This window comes from Cetorhinus maximus, chromosome 12 (genome assembly GCF_964194155.1).
Source record: "Cetorhinus maximus chromosome 12, sCetMax3.hap1.1, whole genome shotgun sequence".
NCBI lineage: Eukaryota > Metazoa > Chordata > Chondrichthyes > Lamniformes > Cetorhinidae > Cetorhinus > Cetorhinus maximus.
This window is the reverse complement of record NC_135890.1, coordinates 54312738-54337171: the sequence shown is the minus strand read 5'-3', so window position 1 is coordinate 54337171 and position 24434 is coordinate 54312738. Positions and strand designations below refer to the sequence as shown.

The 24434-nt window shown below is 38.3% G+C and overlaps 1 protein-coding gene across 11 annotated transcripts in view; it reads left to right on the top strand.

Annotated features, from left to right (window-relative positions):
- The window catches only part of c2cd5 (C2 calcium dependent domain containing 5), a 104441-nt gene that overhangs the window by 38904 nt on the left and 41103 nt on the right, over nt 1-24434 (top strand). For all 11 annotated transcript variants that reach the window (XM_078553616.1, XM_078553613.1, XM_078553619.1 and 8 more), the window contains 3 exons: nt 3394-3479; nt 6485-6593; nt 23827-23941. In XM_078553616.1, the coding sequence (XP_078409742.1) occupies nt 3394-3479; nt 6485-6593; nt 23827-23941 (310 nt within the window). The remainder of the gene's footprint in view (nt 1-3393; nt 3480-6484; nt 6594-23826; nt 23942-24434) is intronic.

The window sequence follows — 24434 nt, the reverse complement described above, 5'->3', positions numbered from 1 at the left end:
GAGTGGAGGTACTAGCGGGGTTAGTGGCCTTAAAAGCGGGTAAATCCTCAGGCTCAGATGAGATGTAGCCCAGGCTGTTGAGGGAGGCAAGGAAAGAGATATCAGGAGCCTTGGCAGTAATTTTCAAATCCCCTCTGGCCACAGGTGAGGTGCCAGAGGACTGGAGGACTGCTGACGTTGTCCCTTCATTAAAAAAAAAAGAGGAAGGGATAGACCAGGAAATTACAGGCCAGTCAGTCTACCTTCGGTGGTGGGGAAGTTACTAGAAAGAATTCTGAGGGACAGAATATATCTGCACTTTGGGAGAGACATAGATTAATATATCTGCACTTGGGAGGGACACAGATTAATCAGGGATAGTCAGCATGGATTTGTTAAGGGAAGGTCGTGTTTGACAAATTTGAACGAAGTTTTTGAGGAAGTAACCAGGAATGTTGATGAGGCTAATGCATTTGATGTGGTCTACATGGACTTTAGCAAGGCTTTTGATAAGGTCCCTCATGGCAGACTGGTCAAAAAAGTAAGAGCCCATGGGATCCAAGGCAAAATGGCACATTGGATCCAAAATTGGCTGAGAGGCAAGAAGCAGAGGGTGATGCTAGAGAGATATTTCTGTGACTGGAAGTCTGTTTCCAGTGGGGTTCCGTAGGGCTCGGTGTTAGAGCCCTTGCTGTTTGTGGTGCACATAAATTATCTGGACTTAAATATAGGGAGTATGATCAAGAAGTTCGCAGATAACATGGAAATTGGTAGGGTGGTAAATAGTGAGGAGGATAGCCGTAAACTGGAGGATATCAATGGACCGGTCAGGTGGGCAGAGCAGTGGCAAATGGAATTCAACCCGGCAAAGTATGTGGTAATGCACTTGGGGAGGGCTAACAAGGCAGGCATTATGAATGGTAGGACCCTGGAAAGTACTGAAGATCAGAGGGATCTTGGTGTGCATATCCATAGATCCTTGAAGGTAGCAGGGTAGGTAGATAAGGTAGTTAAGAAGGCATATGAGATACTTGCCTTTATTAGCTGAGGCATAGAATACAAGAGCAGTGAGGTTATGCTGGAACTGTATAAAACACTAGTTAGGCCACAGCTAGAGTACTGTGTGCAGTCCTGGTCACCACATTATAGGAAGGATGTGATTACACTGGAGAGGGTGCAGAGGAGATTTACCAGGATGTTGCCTGGGCTGAAGGGCCTGAGCTATAAGGAAAGACTGGATAGGCTGGGGTTGTTTTCCATGGAGCAGCGAAGGTTGAGAGGGGACATGATAGAGGTGTATAAGATTATGAGGGACATAGGGTGGATAGGAAGGCACTTTTTCCATTAATAGAGATGAGAGGTCAATAACCAGGGGGCATAGATTTAAGGTAAGAGGTAGAAGGTGAAGAGGGGAGTTTAGGAGTAATGTTTTCACCCGGAAGATGGTGGGTGTCTGGAACTCACTGTCTGAAAGGGTGGTTGAGTCAGAAACTCTCGTAACATTTAAGAAGTATTTAGTCACTTGTGTTGCCAAGGCCTCCAGGTCTATGGGCCAAGCGCTGGAAAATGGGATTAGTGTAGTCAGATCTTTGTTGACTAGCGTGGACATGATAGGCCGAATGGCCTCCTTGTGCTGTATATGTTTATGAGCCTATAACACTGGGTGTAAGATGTAGCTACAGTGTGCCAGGTTTACATAAGCAGTTTTCATTATAAATGTGTGTATAGGAATTCAGGAAGCTGCTGCAGATGTAAGTGTTTTAATATCTTGGTAGACATTCACACGTACAGAAGCAGAGTGTAATTAGTAGGGTGCATGGTAAATTTATTATGATAACGAGCCATTTGAAGTGATTCTAAGTAAGTGTTTTGTGTGATTGTGGCTCTTAACTCCATTTAAATATTGAGTATGGACCCAGTACTAACATTGGCTAACATTTTAAATTTAGAGCTGTTTAAATGCACTGGAACCTCTCCTGTAAGAGTGTTTGGGACCAAGGCATTTCTGGATTTCAGAATTTTCTGGCTTATAGAATAAAGTTAGAACGCTTAAACAAAAGTGTGTGAACCCGATATAAATATGTACCTGAGACATAAAAGATGCCAAAACTAGCATTAAGACATGAAAGTGTCTTAATTTAAGATTATCAGTGGGGCTCATAATGTGGCTCACTTATGCTTTCTAGAAGCTACATTTATGCAGGCATTATGCTCTTTGAATTAAACAAAAGCAACACCTCAACCAATCAGCGTCAACTTGCCAACCAATCGACACACTCTTCTCATGCAGTATAAATTGTTGCTCCCTTTGAAATTGGCACTCTTGCGTCTGCGCTGATGAGTGCAAGATGAAAACCTTCAACAGCATGTCTCTTTTTTCAGCAACACACAAAAGTATGCATTTCCAAATCCATTCATTTGAAAACATGGGCTGGCGCACTAATGCACAGGGGTCCAGGATAAAATTGAGCATCATCAACAGTTAAGCAAGACACTCATTTATAAATATTCATTGAGGCTTGTAAATCCCAATGCATTCATAGTATACATTTGAAGACACTAGCAGTTTTCCCAAGCTCTTACCTAATCAGTACCCTCTACACCAGTGCTTCCCAAACTGTTTTCCAATGTGACCACATTTTAACACACACAGTAATCAGCCTCTCTCCTATCACCACCCCCATCCTCCCCAAATACAGACACACACACACACACACACACACACACGTGCGTGCGCCTGCAATTCAGTCTCCAGTCTGGGCTAAAGAGCCTATGCAACAGGCAGACAGGAGCACAACACAACAAAGTTTGAAGTTGCCACTTGTCTTCCCAGCTCAGATCCATGACCAATTTTTCCCACTTTCTGGACATGTCAGTCAGTGAGAGAGTTACACTTGCCAGCAATTTGCTGTATCGTCGTGAGTGGTGTGTCTGAGAGTTGCGGGCCCAGGTAAATAAAATTTTGGACAACTGTTGTTTCCAGATTTTGGGGTTCTGGACTGGAGAGGTTAGTGTGTAATTGGTATGTGGTTGAAGGTGCACATTCATGTTTCAGATTAAATGGAGCTAAACAATTAAAAAGACAAAAAAGCAGGACATAATGAACAGATGAAGTTAGTGAATGAAGAAGTAGTAAGATGGAGAAATAACTCTCAAATGATTGGTAACCTGAAATATTAAAACACTATCAAAAGGTACAGATAGGTCTGTACATATCAGAAAACCCAGCATTGTATTAACATTTTGGTTGGCAGCCCCTTATCTTTTCAAGCAAAATAGGCATCTGGTCAATTTTCTTGATAATCACTTCTACTCTTATTGGGTATTGAAAAGTATGTCTGTGCTGATTCATTTTTAAATTTTCTGTTGAGTATTGTAATCCGCTTACAATGCACCTGCCTGATAATCTCTTAGGTATGGGAAGTGGGAGCGGTGGGAAAGATGGAGGTCCACTGAAAGCGCTCTACCGACAGCAAACCCAGTCTGCTTTTGAGCACAGGGTAAGCATTCAGAATGGCTTTTACTTAGGACTGTTTATACTTGATTACTGTGCAGACTTTGGTTTTGAAGAGTATGGCATTTTTTTATATACTTCTGTGTCAAGATTCAGCCTCCTAAAGTTTATCTGTCTTGTTAAATATGAGGGAAATAGTATGCCACTTCCTGCACTTCTATGTTTTAAGTTGCAGAATTTAGTTGAATTGTATGCTGACAAAATACTAACTAATAGGTATGGATATCTAAGTCCAGAATATACTAGAAAAGGGAAGACTGAGAGCTGACTGAATGGAGGTCTTTAAGATTATGCACAGGTTTGATAGGGGAGACGTAGAGAAGACGGTTCCAATGGCACAATAGACAAAAACTAAGGGCAATAAATGTAAGTTAGTGACATGACCATAAAGCTTGGACCATGGGAAATAAAATCGTACCCCAACATTGGCTACTTCATACCACCCCATCCAATGTACAGATATAAGCAATGGCATTTATTCAATGTAATCTATTAGGAGTGACCGAGCAGAGGTCTTTAAAATTATTAAAGGATTTGATCAAGAATATGTAGGGCTGACTCTATTTTTGGACCTAGGAGCGTGGTCACTAATAAATCCAATAGAATGCTTTTTTACCCAATGGGTTTTTTTCTTTGGAACAGAGGAGGCTGAGGGGAGACCTAATTGAAGTGTATAAAATTATAAGGGGTCTAGGCAGAGCGGAAAGGAAGGTCCTATTCTGTTTAGTTGAGTGCTTCATAACCAGGGGGTATAGATTTAGGGTAAGAAGTAAGGGAAATATTTTCACCCAGAAAAGGGGTGGGGACCTGAAATTCACTGCCTAAGAATGGGCTAAAGACGGAAAGCCTCATTACATCGATGAAATGCTTGTGTGTGCACTTGAAGCCCAGTAACTTGCAAGGCTACGGATTACGAGCCAGAAAGTGGGATTAGGCTGGATGGCTCCTTGTTGGCCAGAAAAAACACAATGGACCACATAGCCTCCTTTCATGCTGTAAATTTCTATGATTTCTAAAGAGTGGTAAGAATGTCAAACTCGCAAATAGCACAAATGCACGTAAGGGGTTGCATGAGGGAGACAGAAATGGAAAAATCTGCTGTTAGGTTAAGATGAAGAGGGGTGAAAGAAGGCCTTGTGCAGCACAAAAACTGGCATAGACCAGTTGAGTGGAATGGCCACTGTTTCTGTGCTGTGGGCTCCTTCTGTGTAATTCAGTGCAGCAAAGCAGGTGGGGTCGCTTTAGATGGTTAAATGGCCACCTTCGTTTACAATCATAGAATAATTACAGCACAGAAGGAGACCATTCAACTCACCATGTCTGTGCTGGCCCTCTGCAAGAACAATTCACCTATTGCCATTCCCCACCTTTTCCTCATAGCCCTGTACATTTTCCTTTCCAGGTAATGACCCCATCCCTTTTTGAATGTCTCTATTTAACCTGCTTCCACCACATTCTCAAGTAGTGTATTCCAGATCCTAACCGCTCGCTGCATTAAAAAAAAAGTTTTCCTCATGTCACCATTGCTTCTTTTGCCAATTACCTTAAATCTGTGCCTTCTGGTTCTGGGAAGTTTTTCCCTATATACTCTGTCCAGATCCCTCATAATTTTGAATACCTCTTTCAAATCTCCTCTCAGCCTTCTCCAAGGTGAGCAGCTGCAGCTTCTCCAGTCTATCTACATAACTGAAATCCCTCATCCCTTAAACCATTCTCGTGAATCTCTCTACACCCTCTCTAAATACACTGGTGCATCACCTTTTCTCCACCGTAACTGATTAGAGTATATTCTGCTGTAGTCTTATCTGCTAACGCCAACGTATTATCCCAGGTAACTTGAATTGCTTGATCAGATAGTTTTAAAAATAAACTGCTTGAGTTGGTGTAATTTATTTCCTATTGTGTTCCTTTTGAAAATGACTAAACTAGTATTTTGTGCTGTGCATATTCTGATGCCCCAATTCAGTGGTTGATTAAGTGGTTTCTTTGACCAGCTTTTAATTTTGCTTTTTTCAAGTTGAAATGCTTGGAATTGGTATCAAGCTTATTTCCTTAATGTATTAGATACTTTCCAATTGTTACTTCACGTAGTCATGTGGCTCAAATTTCAAATTATTGCATGCGTATGCGACTGAATAAAACCACTTTTTAACCGTCAACGGTCATGCCAGTTTCAGCCCAGTTCTTGAATTGGATTAGCACAGTTAATTTTTGATTCGTGGATGAACATCGAATTACGCAGCATAGAAACAGCCTTTCCACCCAACTAACCTATGCTGGTGATTATACTCCTAAGGAAGGGACTCCACGTGAGTCTCTGTTCCCATTCTATCTACCTCATCTCAGCCTCTCAACATCTCTTTCTATTTGCTTTTCCCTCATCTATTCAACTAGTTTCTTTTGAAAGCATCAAAGCTATTTCCTCAACCACTTTCTGTTGGAGCAAATTCCACATTATGACTAGCTTCTGAGTGAAGAAATTTCTCTTTATTTCTCTATTAGATGTATTAGTAACCGTCCTAGATTTATGGCCCCAAGTTTTGGATTCTTCCACAAGTAGAAACATTCTCTTCACATCTACCCTGTCCAACCCATTCGTATTTTTAAAAGCCTCTATAAAGTCATTTCTAAGTCTTCTCTTTTCCAAAGGGGTTAAAACCCAACCTGTTCAACCTTTCCTGATAACTCTAATCTCTCACTTTTGGTACCATCCTAATAATCAATTTTTTGCACTTTTCCCAGCATTTCTAAGCCCTTTTTGTAGGATGGAGACCACTCTTAATTGTGGCCTGACCAGGATCCTATGTGGGTTTAACAAAATTTCACTCCTTTTGAATTCTGCACCCCTAGAAATAAACCCAGTAGTTTGTTAGAATTTTTAATTGCTTTGACTTGGTTATATGTATTAGGTTTTGTATGGAGGTGTGCTGACTTGACTATAATTTCATTTTGCAAGTAGGTTTACTATTTCAAATTTTTCTCTATGCATAGGAATTCCCCTTCTTCACCCTTACAACTTTCCCACCTGGGTTTCTTGTTCACGTTGGTGGTGTTGTCAGTGCGAGATCTGTGAAGCTACTGGACCGAATCCACAACCCTGGTAAGTAGGATCTGTCAGATTGTACGAGCTTGTTGGGGAAAAGAAAAGGCATCGCAACTTCTTGAAGGTTTAAGAAATGAAAGTTCAAAATGTTGGCTTCCTACGCAAACTAGTCACAAAAAATGAGAGGACGCAAATGAGGACTGCAGGTAGATTGTAAGTAACTTGTTAGCAGTTTTATATTGGCAAAATTCTTGCGGAAATATTTAACAAGGTGATTTTTTGTTTGCATGCTGGTGGTTTTCTTTTAAAATGTTTTTATTGAAAAAATGCTAGCAACCGATACCCAAGACGGCTTTAGCGTGACACAAAAGCAAATACTGCAAATGCTGGAAACCTGAAATAAAAACTGCAAGTGGAAATATTGCTGGAAATATTCAGCTGGTGTGACAGCCTTTATGAAGTGAGAAAAACAGAGTTAACGTTTCAGGTCGATGATCTTTCATTAAAGTTTTATTGGCCTGAAACATTAACCCTGTTTCCAGTCCTGCTGACTTTACCATTACTTTGACCAGTTTACTGGAGTTAAGGATGGTTTACGCTTGGGATTGTGAACACCAATTTGTTATCTCAGTAGCCTAAAAATGTTGGAGCACATTTCAACTAAGCTTCACAAATATTGTCTTTCTCATCAAATACTTAGGTATGTTGAAAGGAGCCATCTGTGCACGCATACACTGGGCTCATCACGTGTTTAAGAGGCAGTGTGTCACCTCATTTACTTAATTCTCTGAATTTTCACATTACTTGACAGTTTATTTTTTTCATCTTTGAGTTTCTTTCAAAATTAGGAATCTTGGAACTACTACATTTGATCATATATTCTAATGTTCTGTACTTGGAACAATGACTGTCACCTCACCAGCAGTCACTTTTCTCAATAAGGAACAAATGTTCAAAACTCAGTTTCTTCCACTGTTGGGTTGACCATGAAGATTGTTAAATTTCAAAGCTACGTATACCAGAACACTGCTATGGTTGTTTTTTTTATTCATTCTTGGGATGTGGGCATCACTAACAAGTCTGGCATGTATTGCCCATTGCTATTTATTCGTGAGAAGGCAGTGGGGAACCTTTTTTTAACGGCTGGGCGTCCATGTGGTGAATGAAATCCCATAACGTTTATAGTAAGGGATTTCCATTTGTAGCGGTTTGATACAGCTTCAAAGGGCAGTTAAGAGTCAACCATGTCGGTGTGCAACTGGAGTCACTTTTAGTTTATACCAGGTAAGGTCAGCAAGGTTCCTTCCCAGAGGACATTAGTGAACCAATTGGATTTTTGTAACCATCTGGCAGCTTCCTGGTCACTTTCACTGGTAGCAGCTTTTTATTTCCAGTTCACTTTTTCAAGTGAATTCAAATTCACAAACTATTGGGATTTGAACTTGCATTTCCTGGATTATTAGCAAAGTCTCTGGATTACTTGTCCATTAATATAACCACTGTTACCGTATTTGTAAACTTTACATAAAAAAAAGATTGAACTTTGACCAAATTTGTAAGTAATTTTTTCCATTGAATGCTGGCTTCATTTGCTGAAAAAAGAGCTTGGTGCAAACTTTGTGAGAGGACTTGAATTTGTGCAAAATAAAAATTCTCTACTAATCTGCTGGTACATTTAAGATAGTTAATAAACATGAGAAAGAGCCAATGTATAGGATTAAATTTTTTATTGATCAGCTGCAAATTTCTTTCAAATTCTAACCTCACTTTGAGGAATGGATAACTCTGCTGACTATGTATCAAAGGAGAACACTTTACTGATTTCACTATGAATAACAACCAGTGCAGTTGTTCCCCGTTAATGTTTACTTGTGGAATATTAATCTTGGTTTTTTAGGCTAGGGAAGTCTGTTAAAATATTTCCAGATTCACTGTTCAGCTTAATAAAACTAAAAGCGTTTCCAAATTTGGGAAATGCCAGCATATATTTACAGCCTGCAAACTCAGCTGACTTTGGCTGGTGATTTATCTATGTTGATGCGTTGCAGATGTATTTGGAGACTATCCCCCGACTATGTTAAACTTTGACTTCTCTTCAATTATATATTTTTGCAGTGGAAAACCAAGCATAGCCTTACTTATATTTGCATGCTAAGGTGTACATTTCATAGCATTTTAAATGACTTTACTTTTTAAATGATTTCCACAACTTTTTCTACCAATACCTTTTTATTGGAATGGGGCTTTTGAGCAATGCTTATCTTTTTAGTGCAATAATGCTTTTATTGGGAGAGTTATAAAAGTTCAATATTTTTGGTTTAAATTTAAAAAAAACATCTCAAGAACAAAATCTACAACAGCCTAATTATGTAGAGATAGTAAAGTTGATCTGTTTATCTAGTCTTAAGTCTTTACCATTTATGAATTTTGTTTATTCAAATCTGTTTTTAATCTCGATAATTAAATCTAAGGGTTATACCTTCCCAGTTTCCCCCTCTTTGATGGAAATGCTTTTACTAATTTTGTGTTTGGCTGACACGTTATTGGGGCAACTTCTTTGGACAATAAATTTAAATTGAAAACTAATGGAGCTGTGATTTAATGTACACTCCCAATGAACAGCTAACAATATTTACAACTAGTTTTCAGCCTGTCTTTTTCTATTTTATTAAGATATAATGGCTAACGCTGGCACCAGATTGCAGTAGCATGGTCCTTACTCTCTGGCCTGTTTGGATGAATGAACCTCTATTAACTCTATTGTCTGTCTTTCCAGTTCCTGTGGAGTAGTGTTGTCCTTGTTGTGCTCTCTGTATTGCTTACTCCGATCTGCTCCTATTACTGATCTACTAACTTGCTGTTTTGAACTCAGCCTTTGTCGGAATTATGGGTAACACAAGATCATACAAACTGCTAGACTGGAATAGTTTCAATGCAGGTATTTTATAACTTCTTCAACGTTACACATACTGACCGAAATTATGGCAGCTCAGTGAAGTAACCTTCCATGGCTTTATCGTCATAACTTTATGATGAGCCAAAGTAAATAATTTGCAGCCCTTGGAAGCACTGAACATTTGTGAAAGTAATGATAACCAAACCAAATGTTCTGTAGTGGATAGATCAGAATCATTTTTAGGGAATAAATCATATGTTTTATATGCAAAGTTTATTTAATTACTTAAGCAACATAAGTCCAGCTCTTGTCTAACTAAAAAAAAAAGTTGCATTTATACTTAACGGGCATTTTTTAAACCAAATTTTTATATGCTTTATACAATTTTAAAGGATGCAGTTACAGAAGTTAATTTTAAATAAGTACAAAACAAACATTTTAAACTGCATCACCAAGCATAATCTGACTTAACAAAATTCTGAAAATGTCTGACTCCATAACTAAAGCAGCCTTTAAAATATTGAAAACTTTCTTAGTTAATGTACTATCCCAGTATTAGTTCAGGTGCTGCACTGAATGGCATCAAGTTAACTAGCAGCAATGCAGAGTCTAGTGTTGGTGGTTTATGAGCAACAGCACTATTAGGTGAAATTTAAAATTTATTCTATTATTTAAATTTTATTGCTAATCTTTAGGAAATTCTGTTATTGGATTGCACTTACGTATTTGGCTTATCCAGCTTTCCTGTGTAACATAGAGGCATTGTTCTCAAAAGTCGGTCAGGATGATAACATTTATTATTAGTGAAATAACAATTTGATATAACAGTTTAAGAATTTAATTCATCTTCCTGCATATTAATGTAAAGCTAAAACACCCATTTATTCTATTTTAAAAGTTTGCATTAAGTCACTTAGGTGGGCCTTACCTTCAACTTTGTTTGTAATTGTGAAGGTTTATTATCAAGATGGAGCAATTATAATGGTGCTGAACTTTCTATCCTGATCACGAGATGTTTTTGTTAAAATGAAGTGTTTATTAAGATGAGGGCTTTAAGTACTTGGAAATGTCATTCCTAATCTCAGCATCAAGCATTCTTGGGTCAGTTATGAAGCAGCTAGATTGAGAGCAAAGCTCCTTCTACTGTACTCCAACCAGTTTTCCCCCAACCTCAGAACCTATGGAACAAGTATGTTAATCCCCCTTCCAAACCAATTGCTCTTGGGAATTAGTAGTAGTTATATGCTGTTGGCTAAATGTCAGACTCCTTAGAACCAGTAGGTAGATATGCATCCCAACAGTCTGAGCAGGATTAAGTGCAGGTCTCAAAGGCGAAAGACCAGTGTCTTAACTCAATGTGTAGCAATATTCTCTTTTCATAGGACATCTACTTTCTTTAGTTTTTCGTTCAAACCAAATCACACTGTTCGACCTGAAATTAGCAACCACTTGGAATGATCGAGTTTAGTTAGATTTTAAAAAATATAATTATCTGTTATTACTTTTTGATTCAAAACACTTTGGCTGTAACACAGTAATGCAACCAATTTCTGAACCATTTAGCATAGAGGCCAAAGTGAGCTGGAAAGACCTGGTACACTTTTAGGTTCTTATATTTTAATGCTGACTTTGAGCAGTAACACTTGTATGCACATTTGTTCAGGCAAAAGTGCCTCACGTAGAAATTGGACAAAAGGAGTATGGAGAATGGGCATCAGATGGGAAGAGTGATGACATGGTGTGTATGTGTTTGAGTGTCATAGTAAAGAGTGTAGAGGGGAGCAGGAAGCTCAAAGACAGTTAGGTGGAGTTAAGAAACAGGTCAACCATGATCTAGTTGGATAAGAAAACAAGCTCAAAGGGCTTGAATGACCTACTTACATAGGAACTGGAATGGGTCACTCAGTCCCTTGAATTTGTTCAACCATTCAGTTAGATCATGGATAATCTGTACCTCAATTCTGTTTACCTGGCTTTGCCCCATACCTCTTACCTTGCAAAAATATATATATCTCAGTTTCAAATTTCTCAGTTGACCTAGTTTTAACATTTTTTTCAGGGAGCAAGTTCCAGACTTCTGCTAGCTTTTGTTTGAAGAAGTGCTTCTTGACACAGCCTCTCATTGGCCCAACTCTAATTTTAAGTTTATGCTTTCTTGTTTTGTGCTCTCCCACCAGACTAAAAAAGCACACTAATAGGAATTGTAGCAAAGATTAAAAGGGGAGAAGGGAAAAATAGAATGACAGAAATTAGAGAGAAGAATTGAGCTGACTACAGAAAAATTAGAACTGGGAAGAGGAAGGAAGCAGAGTGCGTAAGAGGATTACAGCACAGAAACAGGCTATTCAGCGCAACTGGATCCTAAGGTGTTTATGCTCAACGCAAGCCTCGTCCAAGCCTTCATTTAACCATATCAGCATAACCTCCTTCTCTTTCTCCTTCATATTTTTATCTAGCTTCCCCTTATCTGCATCTGTGCTATTTGTCTCGACTACCTCTTGTGGAAGCGAGCTCCATATTCTCACCACTCTCTGTGTAAAGGAGTTTCTTCTGAACTCTGTATTAGATTTATTAGCGTGTATCTTCTATTTATGCCGCCTAGTTTATGCCTTCCCCACAAGTGGAAAAATCGTCTATAAAATTATGTAAAGATTTGATGGGGCAGGGGTAAAGACTTCTATCAATTTATCCCTCAGCCTTCTCCTTCCTAGAGAAAAGAACTCCAGCCTGTTCAATATTTCCTGATGTGTATAATCACTCAGCTCTGGTATTATCTTGTAATTCTCTTTTGCACCTTCTCTGGTGCTTCTATTTCCCTTTTATAATATGGAGACCAGAACTTGTGAAAGTGATTTTACCTAGGTTCTTTACAAGTTCAACATTAAGTCCCTGCTTTTCAATTCTGTACCTCTAGAAATTAATCCAATGCTTTGTTTGCTTTTTTATGTCCCTATGTATTGCGACTTTTAGTGATTTGTGTTATCTGTACCCCTAGATCCTTTTGCTCTTCAATGCCATTTAAGCTCTTAACTTTTGAAGAAATATGTGGTCTCCTTATTTTTCCTACTAAAATGCACCACTTTACAGTTATCTATATTTAATATTGAGACTTAAGTAGAACTTGGGACATATTGAGGAATATTGCAGAAACCCTAGATGCAAGGAAGAGGGTGAGACAGAGATCCCAAGCTGTGGCAGAAGAGCAGAGCAGCTGAAAGGAAATAAATGACAGGCAGAGAGTGTGGCGTGCACACCGTCACAATGCAGAGAGCAACACGTGCAGCGAGATAGAGGCAAACCTGCCGAGCAACCCTCCATTTCCAAATAAGTGCTGGATAGGTGGCAAAAAGAAAAGTGAAAATTAAAAGATAGAAAAAGCAAGTAGAATGAAAGAAACAAAATTGAAGTGGCAAAGGCGAGAGGGGCAAATAAACAAATCAGCGAGATTTTTTTTTGGTAGATCTGCTTCAGAGGCTGTTTTGCCTGCATAAGAATAATTTGAGAACTGTTGAATGAGATGGTTTCCTTCAAATTTGTTCAGAGTGGCAATTGGCTTGAGTGAGCCTTGAGTGAAGATGTGGGTAGATTCCAATGCCCCTACCATCATTGAAATAATTTCTCTTTTTTTATGTTTTTATTACTTCATTATTGCCTTGTAAATTATATTTAAAAAATAAGAACTAAAGGTAATTTTCTGATATTCTGGTTTGGGTATTTCAAGTAATGTGCTAATACTGTTTTAAAAAAAATTCTTTGATGTTGCGTACATTCGCCATGCTTTTACAAGGATGTCAAGATCATTACTTTTAACCATTTCAGTGAGCTGCCATGGTTTTCTGTCTGTTTTGTCCCGTTCAGTGAAGCATGCCTCAACATGCATAGTATTTTTTGACTATTGTTCACCAAGAGAGTTCCTGTTGTATTGCCATTTTTTTTATTTTTGCATTTTTTGCTTCAGCAGATAGTAATGCCAAGACTTGTGTATTGCTGAACTCTGCTTGATGCTTAGCATCAAGCATCCTAAATATTACCTCTTCCGCTTCAAGCTTAATTTATGTGGATTTGTAATTGCATGCCCACTTGAAACTTAATGGCTAGAACTATGAAAAAGGCTGCTGTTTCTGAAGGTTTACTTTTTAAAATTTGCACTTTTTCATTTTTTGTGGCAGAGTGCACATTTTGTTTAATTGCATTTCAATACCTTTCTTACAATTTTGTTTTTGTTGAAAACTGTAGAGTTTACATTCCAATTCCTAACACAAAGAAGCAACTAAGGCTTTTCTCATGTTCTCATACATTATGTTCTTTGCTCTTCAGTATTACATAATTTTGCAGACTGCTATCTAAGAAAAAATGTGAAGTCATCTTTGAAAGGGTGGCATAATTTAACTTGCATTTTGCTCTCTTAGGAATCTAATGGCTTAGAAAGCTGCACTTACATATAGGTAATAAGAGCTGACAAGGATCAGTTGACTTGATTTTGAATAAAACTGATCAGTTGCAAAATATGATAGGATATTTTTCTGCAGAAGGTATGCTGCTCGAGGTAGATAGGGTAACAGCATTACACAGTGCAACTGAGAGGCCAAAAGCACTAGCCTGCAGTCAAGTAACTAATCCGTTTGCTTTCTTATTAGAATTAAAAGCTGTACTCACGAATACATTAATGAATACGGAACCATATTAACATTTCTATAAAGAAGTTTAGTATGTACCTTTGATGCACGTAGGAATTTTTTTAAAGTGTAACTATTTTAAGCATCCAAACTTGATGTTTTTGACATTTTTTTATTGTTTGCACAGGAAAAAGATAAGCATGCATTAATATGTTAGTTAAAACACTGTTTGAGCTTGTTGATATAAAGAGGATCTTTCTACTTGGATCATCTTATCCCCAATCATTCTTTTTACAGCACCTTGCATTCATATAATGACTTCATTCAGTGTAATAAGTATCCAAGAATACATGTAGCAGCGGCCACACTGGCCTCGCTTGCCCTTCTAACTGTTTGCATTTAGCTGGAATGAGCTTTAGTTCTTTATTCTTTCATAGGATGTGGGCATCGCTGGCAAGGCCAGCATTTGTTGCCCAAACCTAATTGCCCTTGAACTGAGTGACTTTTCAGCCATTTCAGAGGGCAGTTAAGAGTCAACCACATTGCTGAGGGTCTGGAGTCACATGTAAGCCAGACCAAGTAAGGACGGCAGATTTCCTTCACTGAAGTTGTAACATTACCAAAGGTTCCTTGAATTCTACTGTGAACCTTCCTTTATTGATTATCTGCAGTACCCTCATTTTGAATGTGGGCGTAAGAAGACTTTTCCAAGCTGTGCAGTGACATGCTATGGTTTCATTGTTTCATTTCACTGTACCTAACTCGGAGAGTAGGAAGATCAATTTCGTCCTTTTTTTTTAACAAAGTAGTTTGTAAAGCACGCCTGGGAGGAACTATAATGTTTTAAAAAACACTGTTAAAAATTGATAACTAAATTTTATTTAACATATAAAATCTTAATCACCAATAAATGGAAATTAGTTTCTTTATTTCTGTGTTCCAGTTCATTCCAATTGGAAAATTCAAAATGCTACTTGAAGGTTGACAAGTTAAATAGATGCTGATTTAAAAAGTAAATCAGCAATTATTTTAATTAAAAATTATGAATGGACCTTTTGGAAAAAATAAAAATGACATACAGCAAAAGGATGTATGGACTACATTTTGGATTATTCCAATGCAAATGTGAGAGATTGAAATAAAAATAACAGAAGAAAATTCATTGCATGGTTCATGTTTGTATACATTTTCAATTTATTCAAATAAGCCAGAGTTGTGTTTTATCTTATAACAACAATGAACATTGTCTACCCTCCAAGTCCCACTGTAGAGACATGAGCCCACAATTTAGATTGATACTGCAGTGCTGTACTGAGGAGTGTTGCACAGTCTTTCAGTAAAAGTTAAGCTAGCTGCCTGCCTACTCAGGTGGACATAAAAGACCCCGTGGCATACTTGAAGAAGAGATGATCAGATCTCCTTACTACCTTGATCAATATTTACCTTTAATCAACATCACAGAATCTAATCATTGTTTGTGGGACTCCAATATGAAGTGCTTTGGGAGGCCTTGAAGCTGTGAAGGTTCTAAATAATTACAAGTTCTTTATGACCTCACATGTATTTTAAAAGTTCTTCTGTTTCATGTGAAAATTGTGTATGAAGCTTTCTTTTAACCTGATGATGGGCAAGAAGGTAAAAATATATCTTGGTACAATAATTAAACACTTTTTAGAAGCTTTAATTGTTGGAGACCATAACCTTTTTTAATGCTTAATGCTCATGCTGTTACTTAGATAATGGATTGTCCAGTTGCAAGCCTCAAGATGGTATGCGTATAAAGATAAACAAAGTATCAGTGCTTTGGGATTTAAGAAAGGATTCATTTGCTCTAATTGTTTTATTTTATGTTCTTAGACTGAGACCAATTTGTTAAATTCTAAGATTGTGAAAGAAAAAAACAGGGCCACTGCTATTGGAAGCATGTGCTGCTAGGAATTGTTTCATTGGAGGCTGCTTAAATGTTAAATTTCATGCTGAATTTGGAAGCAATTAATTTAGACTCATTACATGATGAGTGTGTTTTGTTTAAAAAAAAGATTATTGGGTCAATTTGTTCGAGATTTGACAAATATGCTCAAAGTGAAGACAGCTTGGGACAGAATCGGAAGGAACACTGGTTCAGAGGCCGAGAACAAGGGGATATAAATATAAGGTTAAATGCAAGGGATTTAGGACAGAGAAATAGGGTATCTTTTTGCATAGGCTGGTGAGGCACAATGAGTGATTAAAGCAAAAACCATAGCAACGTTAAAGAATAATTTAGACAGGCAATTAAAGGAAAGGACCGTAAAGCAATAAGGGAACAGAGTAGGAACATGGCATTCGGACTTGTTGGCTGTCTCTTAATTCAAGTATGACGTCAACTCAGGAATTAGGGCTACTGCTTATGTGAAGGATAAACATCCATGTAGACTGTTGGGACTGAATAGTTGGTGTCTGTGTTGTCACTTTTATGCGTCCAGTAAAGTTTATAGACTCAGCTCTGTTGGGGATATTTTAGCTTAATCTAAATGAAATTCAAAATGAAATAGGGTTTAATATTTTTCAGTGATCGTTTATTTTATCATGTGTTCCTGATTGTATTTTAAATCAAAAATGCACTCATTAGCACTTTTGTATCTAATACTATTAATTGCCGTGTAATTGATAGATGTTCAATTAAATTCTAACTAGACAATATCTATGGTTCTGAAATACATTTCTAGATGTACAATGGTTAAATGCATATGCAGATCGAATTACATAAATTTATCCTGATGTGATTAATTAGTTTTATAATACCGTAGTAGCTATTAACACGTTTCTAGCCTTTTGCTAGTGGGGAGGAATGAAGACTGGTACTGTTTTTCAGATTTTAATGAATTTGTAAAATAACTTAAAAAAAAAGTTAAGCAGTCTTAAATCACCATAACATGCTGTTTCATGACTCTCTTGATTATGTTAAGCATCAGCAGATGATTTTGAATCAGTTGTGGTGCACAGCCTAACAGTTTACAACTGTAGCGGAAATAAGCAGAGGGATTCCTCGCACCAAGCAAAGTTAATGTGAAGAAAATGAAGAGGGTCATTTGAGGGTAGTGTAGTTGATATTATGTATATAAAATTTAAAAGGTGTTTGATAAAGTTCCTCATAGTAGACCAGAAGATGCATATAGTGGCGCCACTACTCTTCCATTTATAGTAATGACTGAACTTGGATATACAGGGCATAATTTCAAAGTTTGCAGATGACACAAAACTCTGAAATGTGGTAAACCGTGAGGAGGATAGTAGCAGATATCAAGATTTCAGAGACTGGTCAAATAGCAGATGCAGTTTAATACAAAAGTGTGAAGTGTTTATGCATTTTAAAAGGAAAAATAAGGAGACACAATATAAATTAAATAGTACAATTTTAATGGAGGTGAAGGAACAGAAAGACTGGATTCAATGCACAAATCTTTAAATCTGGCAAGATAAATTGAGAAGGCTGTTAAAAAAATGAAATGGGATTATGAGCTTTCTAAATAGAGACGCTTGGCCAGATTTTTCCGTCGGAGGGGGGCAATCGGGAAGCGAGTTCCATTCTGGTTTGTGAACCTGCCCCCACCCCAAAACAAGAAGCGGTTGTTACTTTGACAGAATTGGTGTATTAATTGTCCAATGTGGTGGGTCAGCCGTCCAATTATCCAGCAAGAACATGGGGACGATGCTGAGTCAGTAAAATCCAGGCCACATTGTAACTTGCTTCAACAGCAATTGCTTTGGCTGCTGTTTGTACATTAATGTTTCAGGACAAAAGTTGGCAAAGTTAAAATTTCCCACATTTTGGAAGGCAGTGGGAGGCCTGAACCTGGGACAGGGTAGGCTGATGTTCTTTAAAATCAGTGAATTTTTATATAATGGGCTAAGACCCCTCTGTCATGTGCAGCCTCTTCAGTGCCACCTTCAACTGCATCTTATCACATAGGTTTACAACCAACTCTGTCCCTGCCCCCATTGAGCTGGTTTGATTCCTGACAGCTCCCAAAGTCTGGCTGCCTTGCTAAAAAATAGAAAATTTACTGGGAACGGGCTCTTCATGAGTCCGCAGTGGTGTACCTCATTAATAAGAGCACGCCTGTTGTGAAGCCTACTCTCTTCTACCATTTTCCTGAGGGCTGGGAAGCGGAGACCGAGGCCCTGGCCATGCTCCTTGGCAGCCATTTTTCTACTGTCTTGCCTCCATTCCTGTCTCATCAAGACTGGAAAAATCCAGCCAGTAATGTGCAAAAGCAAGGAAGTTACACTAAATTGTTGTTAATCATTTGTTAATCTTCAACTGAAGTTTCTGATTCTGGACACCATGTTTTAGGAATGATGTCTAAACTTTGGAGAGAGCACAGAAGAGTTTTTGCAAAATAAGTACCAGTTCGGTGGAGAGACAAAAGAAATTGGAATTGTACTCCTTAGAACTGAATAGGTTAAGAGGAGTTTTAACAGCGCACTCAATACTATGAAGGGGGTTTGATAGAGTTGATGGGGGCAAATGTTTTCCACTGGCAGGAGTGTTGGTGATCAGAGGACACAGATTTAAGATAATCCACAAAAGAAGCTTGGGGAGATGGGAATTCTTTTTAAGCAGCAATGATGACCTGGAATGCACTATATCAAGGGTGATGGAAGCCTATTCAGTAGTAACTTTCAAAAGGAAATTAGATGCATACTTGAAAAGAAGGAAGGTGCGGCCTATGGGGAAGGAGAGTGGGACAAATTGAGTACCTCTCAAAAATCCAGCAAAGGCACGGTGGGCCAAATGGCTTCCAGTGCTTTGATTCTATGCAGTGCCTTGCTACAGAATCTTGCGTATGGTTGAACACTGGTCTTTATGTTTATTGGTAAAAATAGCTGGAAGTGCATTGTTTAAACGTTTCATCATATTTTGAGTTGCCAAAGTGTATTGTAAATGGACAAGTCACTAATATAAATGTTGCCAATGTTCAATGCCTTTTTGCTAACTGTAGATAAAGTAGGGCCCAACAGTGATACCTGCTTTGTAATACTTAACCTGACCGTTATAATTTTCACTTTTTGGGTGCCATTTACCATGACTTCAAGCAGCTGCGTTTTAATTTTTTATCGGGTTGATGCTGGAATTTGTACTTAACTTTTTCTTTAGAGAGAGAGTAGTTTGAAACATCTCAGCCTCCTGACATTCTGTGGCTGCAGGAAATAGCTCTCTGCTCCTTAACTGAACAAGGTGTTCTGTATGGTAGCTGAGCATGGCAGCAACAAGTACGGCTGCCAAGCTTAGCCTCATCATGATACCACCAAAATTCTTCGTTCCATTCTGCCCATGACGCCATCTCACATTTTGGTTCTTTAGAAGTTGCCCAATCAGTTTTTCTAACATGTAATTCTGGATTTGTGCCAGTAATTTTCAGTAGCCAGAATGGCCTTAAATCAGATGATGGTGAATCATTGAAGTACTTTTTTGATTAATGGTATATTTCAAAAAGCATATATTTTTATTCTTTCATTCATGGGGTGTGGATGCCTCTGGAAAAGCCAGCATTTATTGCCTATCCCTAAATGCACTTGAGAAGGTGGTGGTGAGCTGTCTTCTTGAACCACTGCAGTCTGTGTGGTGCAGAAAATCTGTATGGTATTGCGTAGTAACTATATTTTTACTAATGTTACCCTTGTTAGGAAGGAGGTGTTTCACCCCTTGTTCATCCATTTTTGTGTCATTCTACATAGGACCTCAGAGCAGCCATTTATTTGTAATGACCTGAAATGGATTTGCTACTTGCTGATCCTACAAGAAATGGCACCAAATGCTGACCTCCACCAGGGCATAAAAAGTTAGGATGTATAGTGCAAATTACCATTTATCAACAGTTTGCGTTTATGTAGCTCCTTTAGCACAGTAAAGTATCTCAAATAGGGTCAAAGAGGGAAAAAATGGTAAAAAAGGCAACATTGATGGCCCTTAAATGCATGTAGTATTCGGAAAACAAAATAAATGAATTAATAGTACGAATAGAGGTATTGGGTATGATGTAGCCATTATGGAGATGTGGTTTCAAGGAGATTAAAGCTGGGAACTAAATATTCAGGGGTATGTGACTTTTCAAAAGGACAGGCAGGAAGGAAAGGGTAATGGGGTAGCTTTGTTAGTGCGAGATGGAATAAGTATATGATAGCAAGAAAGGATCTTGGATCGGAAGATGTAGAATCCATATGGGTGGAGGTAAGAAATAACAAGGGGAAGAAAACACCAGTGGGAGCAGTCTATATGCCCCCTGACAGTAGCTATACTGTAGGACAGAGAATAAATCAGAAGATAATGAGGGCATGTAAAAAAGACAATACATTAATCATGGGTGACTTTAATCTTCATGAAGATTGGGAAAATCAAATTGGCAGAGATAGACATGAGCAAGAATTCATAGAGTGTATTCAGAATAGTTTCTTAGAACAATATGTTGTGAATCCAACCAGGGATCAGGCTATTTTGGATCTGGTAATGTGTAATGAGGCAGGTTTAATAAATGATCTCAGAGTAAAGGATCCCCTAGGAAACAGTGACCATGATATGGTAGAATTTAGCATTCAGTTTGAGAGTGAGAAACTTGGGTCAGAAGCAACTGTGCTAAACTTAAATAAGGGTAATTACAATGGAAAGAGGGCAGAGTTGGCTGGAGTAGATTGGGAAAGCAGTTTAGCAGAAAAGGCGGTTGATGAACGATGGCAGACTTTTAAGAAACCAGTTAATGACTCTCAACAAAGACATAGCCCAGTGAGGAAGAAGGATTCAAGGAAGGGGATAAACCAACCATGGTTAACCAAGGAAGTTAAGGACAGTATCATATTGAAAGAAAAAACATACAATGTGGCAAAGATTAGTGGTAAGCCAGAGGATTGGGGAAGTTTTAAGAACCAACAAAAGATGACCAAAAAAATAATAAAGAAGGAGAAATTAACAAGTAATACAAAATGGATAGTAAGAGCTTCTTTAAATAAATAAAAAGGAAGAGAGAGACCAAAGTGAACAAAGGCCCCTTAGAGAGTGAGGCTGGGGAAATAATAATGGGGAACCAGGAAATGGCAGAGGAGTTGAATAAATATTTTGCTTCAGTCTTCACGGTGGAAGATACTAATAGCATTCCAAAAATACTAAATAAGGGGCAAAAGTGGGGGAGGAAATAAATTCAATAACTATCACTAGAGAAAAAGCACTAGGAAAACTAATGGTCTAAAGGCTGATAAGCCCCCTGCACCTGATGGTTTGCATCCTAGGATATTAAAGCAAGTAGCTACAGAGATAGTGGATGCACTGGTTGTAATCTTCCAAGAGTCCTTAGATTCTGGAAAAGTCCCAGAGGATTGGAGAACGGCCAATGTAATACCCTTATTCAAAAAGGGAGAGAGACAAAAAACAGGTAACTTAGGGCAGTTAGCTTAACATCCATCATTGGGAAAATGTTGGAGTCTATTATAAAGGATGTAATAGCAGAGCATTTAGAAATGTATAATATATTCAAGCAGAGTCAGCAAGGCTTCCTGAAGGGGAAATCATGCCTAACAAATATATTAGAATTCTTTGAGGAGGTAACAAGCAGGATAGATAAAGGGGAACCAGTAGATGTAATAAATTTGGATTTTCAAAAGGCATTCGATAAGGTACCGCGCATAAGGCTACTTAATAAGATAAGAGCCCATGGTGTTGGAGGTAGTATATTAACATGGGTAGAGGATTAGCTAACTAGTAGAAGGCAGAGAGTTGGGATAATGGGGCCATTTTCAGGATGGCAACCCATAACTATTGGAGTGCCACAAGGGTCAGTGCTGGGGCCTCAATTATTTACTATATATATTAATGACTTAGATGAGGGAAGTGAATGTACTATCGTCAAGTTTGCGGATGACACAAAAATAGGTCGGAGGACAAGTGGCGAGGATGACATGAGCCTATAGAAGGATATAGACAGGTTAAGTGAGTGGGCAAAAACTTGGCAGATGGAATATAATGTGGGAAAATGTGACGTTATGCAAGAATGGAAGAGCTGGATATTATTTAAATGGACAAAGACTGCAGAAGGCTGCAGCACAGAGGGATTTGGGAGTCCTTGTGCATGAATCCCAAAAAGCTAACATATAAGTTCAACAGGTAATAGGGAAGGCAAATGGAATGTTGGCTTTTATTTCTAAGGGAATTGAGTATACAAATAGGGAAGTCTTGCTAAAATTATATAAGGCACCAGTTAGATCACATCTAGAATACTGTGAACAATTTTGATTCCCTTATCTAAGGAAAGATATACTGGTATTGGAGACAGTCCAGAGAAGGTTCACTAGGTTGATCCCGGGGATGGAGGGATTTTCTTATGAGGAGAGGTTGAATAGGTTGGGCCTCTACTCATTGGCGTTTGGAAGAATCAGAGGCGACCTTATTGAAACATATAAAATTCTTGGGGGGCTTGTCTGGGTAGATGCTGAGAGGTTGTTTCCCCATGTGGGAGAGTGTAGGACCAGAAGGCATTATCTCAGAGTAAAGGGGTGCCCATTTAAAATCAGGAATTTCTTCTCTGAGGGTAGTGAGTCTGTGGAATTCTTTACTGCAGAGGCTGGGTCATTAAGTTTATTCAAGGCTGAGATAGGCAGATTTTTAATCAGTAAGGGAATCAACAGTTATAGGGAAAAGGCAGGAAAGTGGAGTTGAGGATTTTCAGATCAGCCATGATCTCATTGAATGGCGGAGCAGACTCGATGGGCTGAATGGCCTGCTTCTGCTCCTATGTCTTATGGTCTTATTAAAGCAGGAGTGTTATCAGGCAAAATTTGACACCAAGGCACATAAGTTTTGGACAGCTGATCAAAAGCTTGGTCAGCGAGATAGGTTTTAAGGAGGGTCTTAAAGGAAGAAAGAGAAATAGAAAGGCTGGGAGCTTTATTGAGAGAATTACGGAGCTCAGAATCTAGGCAACTTAAGACACGGCTACTAATGGTGGTGCGATTACAATTGGATGCGTAAGAGGCTAGAATTGGAAGAGCTCAGATATTTCAGAGGGATTGTAGGGCCTGAGAAGGTTACAGAGATGGGGAGGTGAATGGAAATGTTTTAAAACAGATTACAAATTTTAAATTTGAGACATTGCTGGAATGGGAGCCAGTGTAAGTCAGGGAGTACAAGGCTGATGGTTGCAAGTTATCAGCAGAGTGCTATTAGGTAGCAAGTTCCAGGATTTTGACTCCGCGACAATGGAGTATAGTGTAAATAAAATCTTCAACGTTGTCAAAAAAAATTCATTCTTAGGATGTGGGCATCGCTGGCATTTATTTCTCATCCCTAAGTTGCCCTGAAACTGCGATGATGAACCTTCTTGAACAGCGAGCTATTTGATACAACTGAATGGCTTGCTCGGCTAGAGGGCAGTTGAGAGTTAACCATATTGCTGTGGGGCTGGAGTCTCATATATACCAGACTGAGTAATGCCAACTGGTTTCCTTTCCCAGTACACCCGTTGGAGTTTAATGACAATTCAGCATCTTTTTGGCCATTTTGGGTGATTTAAAATTTTTTTTATTATTATCAAACTATATTTTCTTGGAGAATATCTTGTTCTGTTTGGAGAATATATTTCAGACTGCTGTAATCACTTTTTCAGTTTTTAAGGATCTGAAAACCTTGTCAGCAATATCACAGAGGATGAAGAAATGGATTTCTTCAGAGATTTATGTGGTTATATCTTGTGCCACATTAATAAACTTTACTGGTCTATTGATTGTTTTCTTTTTTGCTTCCCCTGCTTAGATGAGCCTGAAACTCGCGATGCTTGGTGGGCAGAAATCCGACAAGAAATCAAGTCACATGGCAAAGCTCTTGGATGCCATGCAGTAGTTGGATACAGTGAATCAACCAGCATCTGGTGAGTGTGTAATTTTTTCGATGAAACTTTTAGTGTGTCTCCTTGGGATAACTTGCAGTATATTTTTTGTACTTTGCTAAATGCTCTCTCAATGCCAATATTTTTAATTTAATATTGGAATAAGAGTTAAAATACAAAACTTGTATGTGTAGATTTTGTAGATATGAATATGTATATAATAGATATGCAATTAATGACGGATTTGCAAATGCGATAGCATTGTGTAATGTTAGTTGCCCTTTAAAGGTGAAGAGCGGTTTGGTTGGGGGGAGGAGCAGAACATTATTTTATTCAAAATGTTCTCCCTCCTTCAATTCCCCATGAAAAAAAATCTGTATGGTATTGCATAGTAAATATCTTTTTTACCAATATTACCCTTGTTAGGAAGGATGTTTTGAGTATTGCATCCGTTGTTCATCCTTTTAGGTATCATTCTGCATGGGAAATCAGAGCAGTCATTGAATGATCTGAAACTGATTCGCTATTTGCTGAC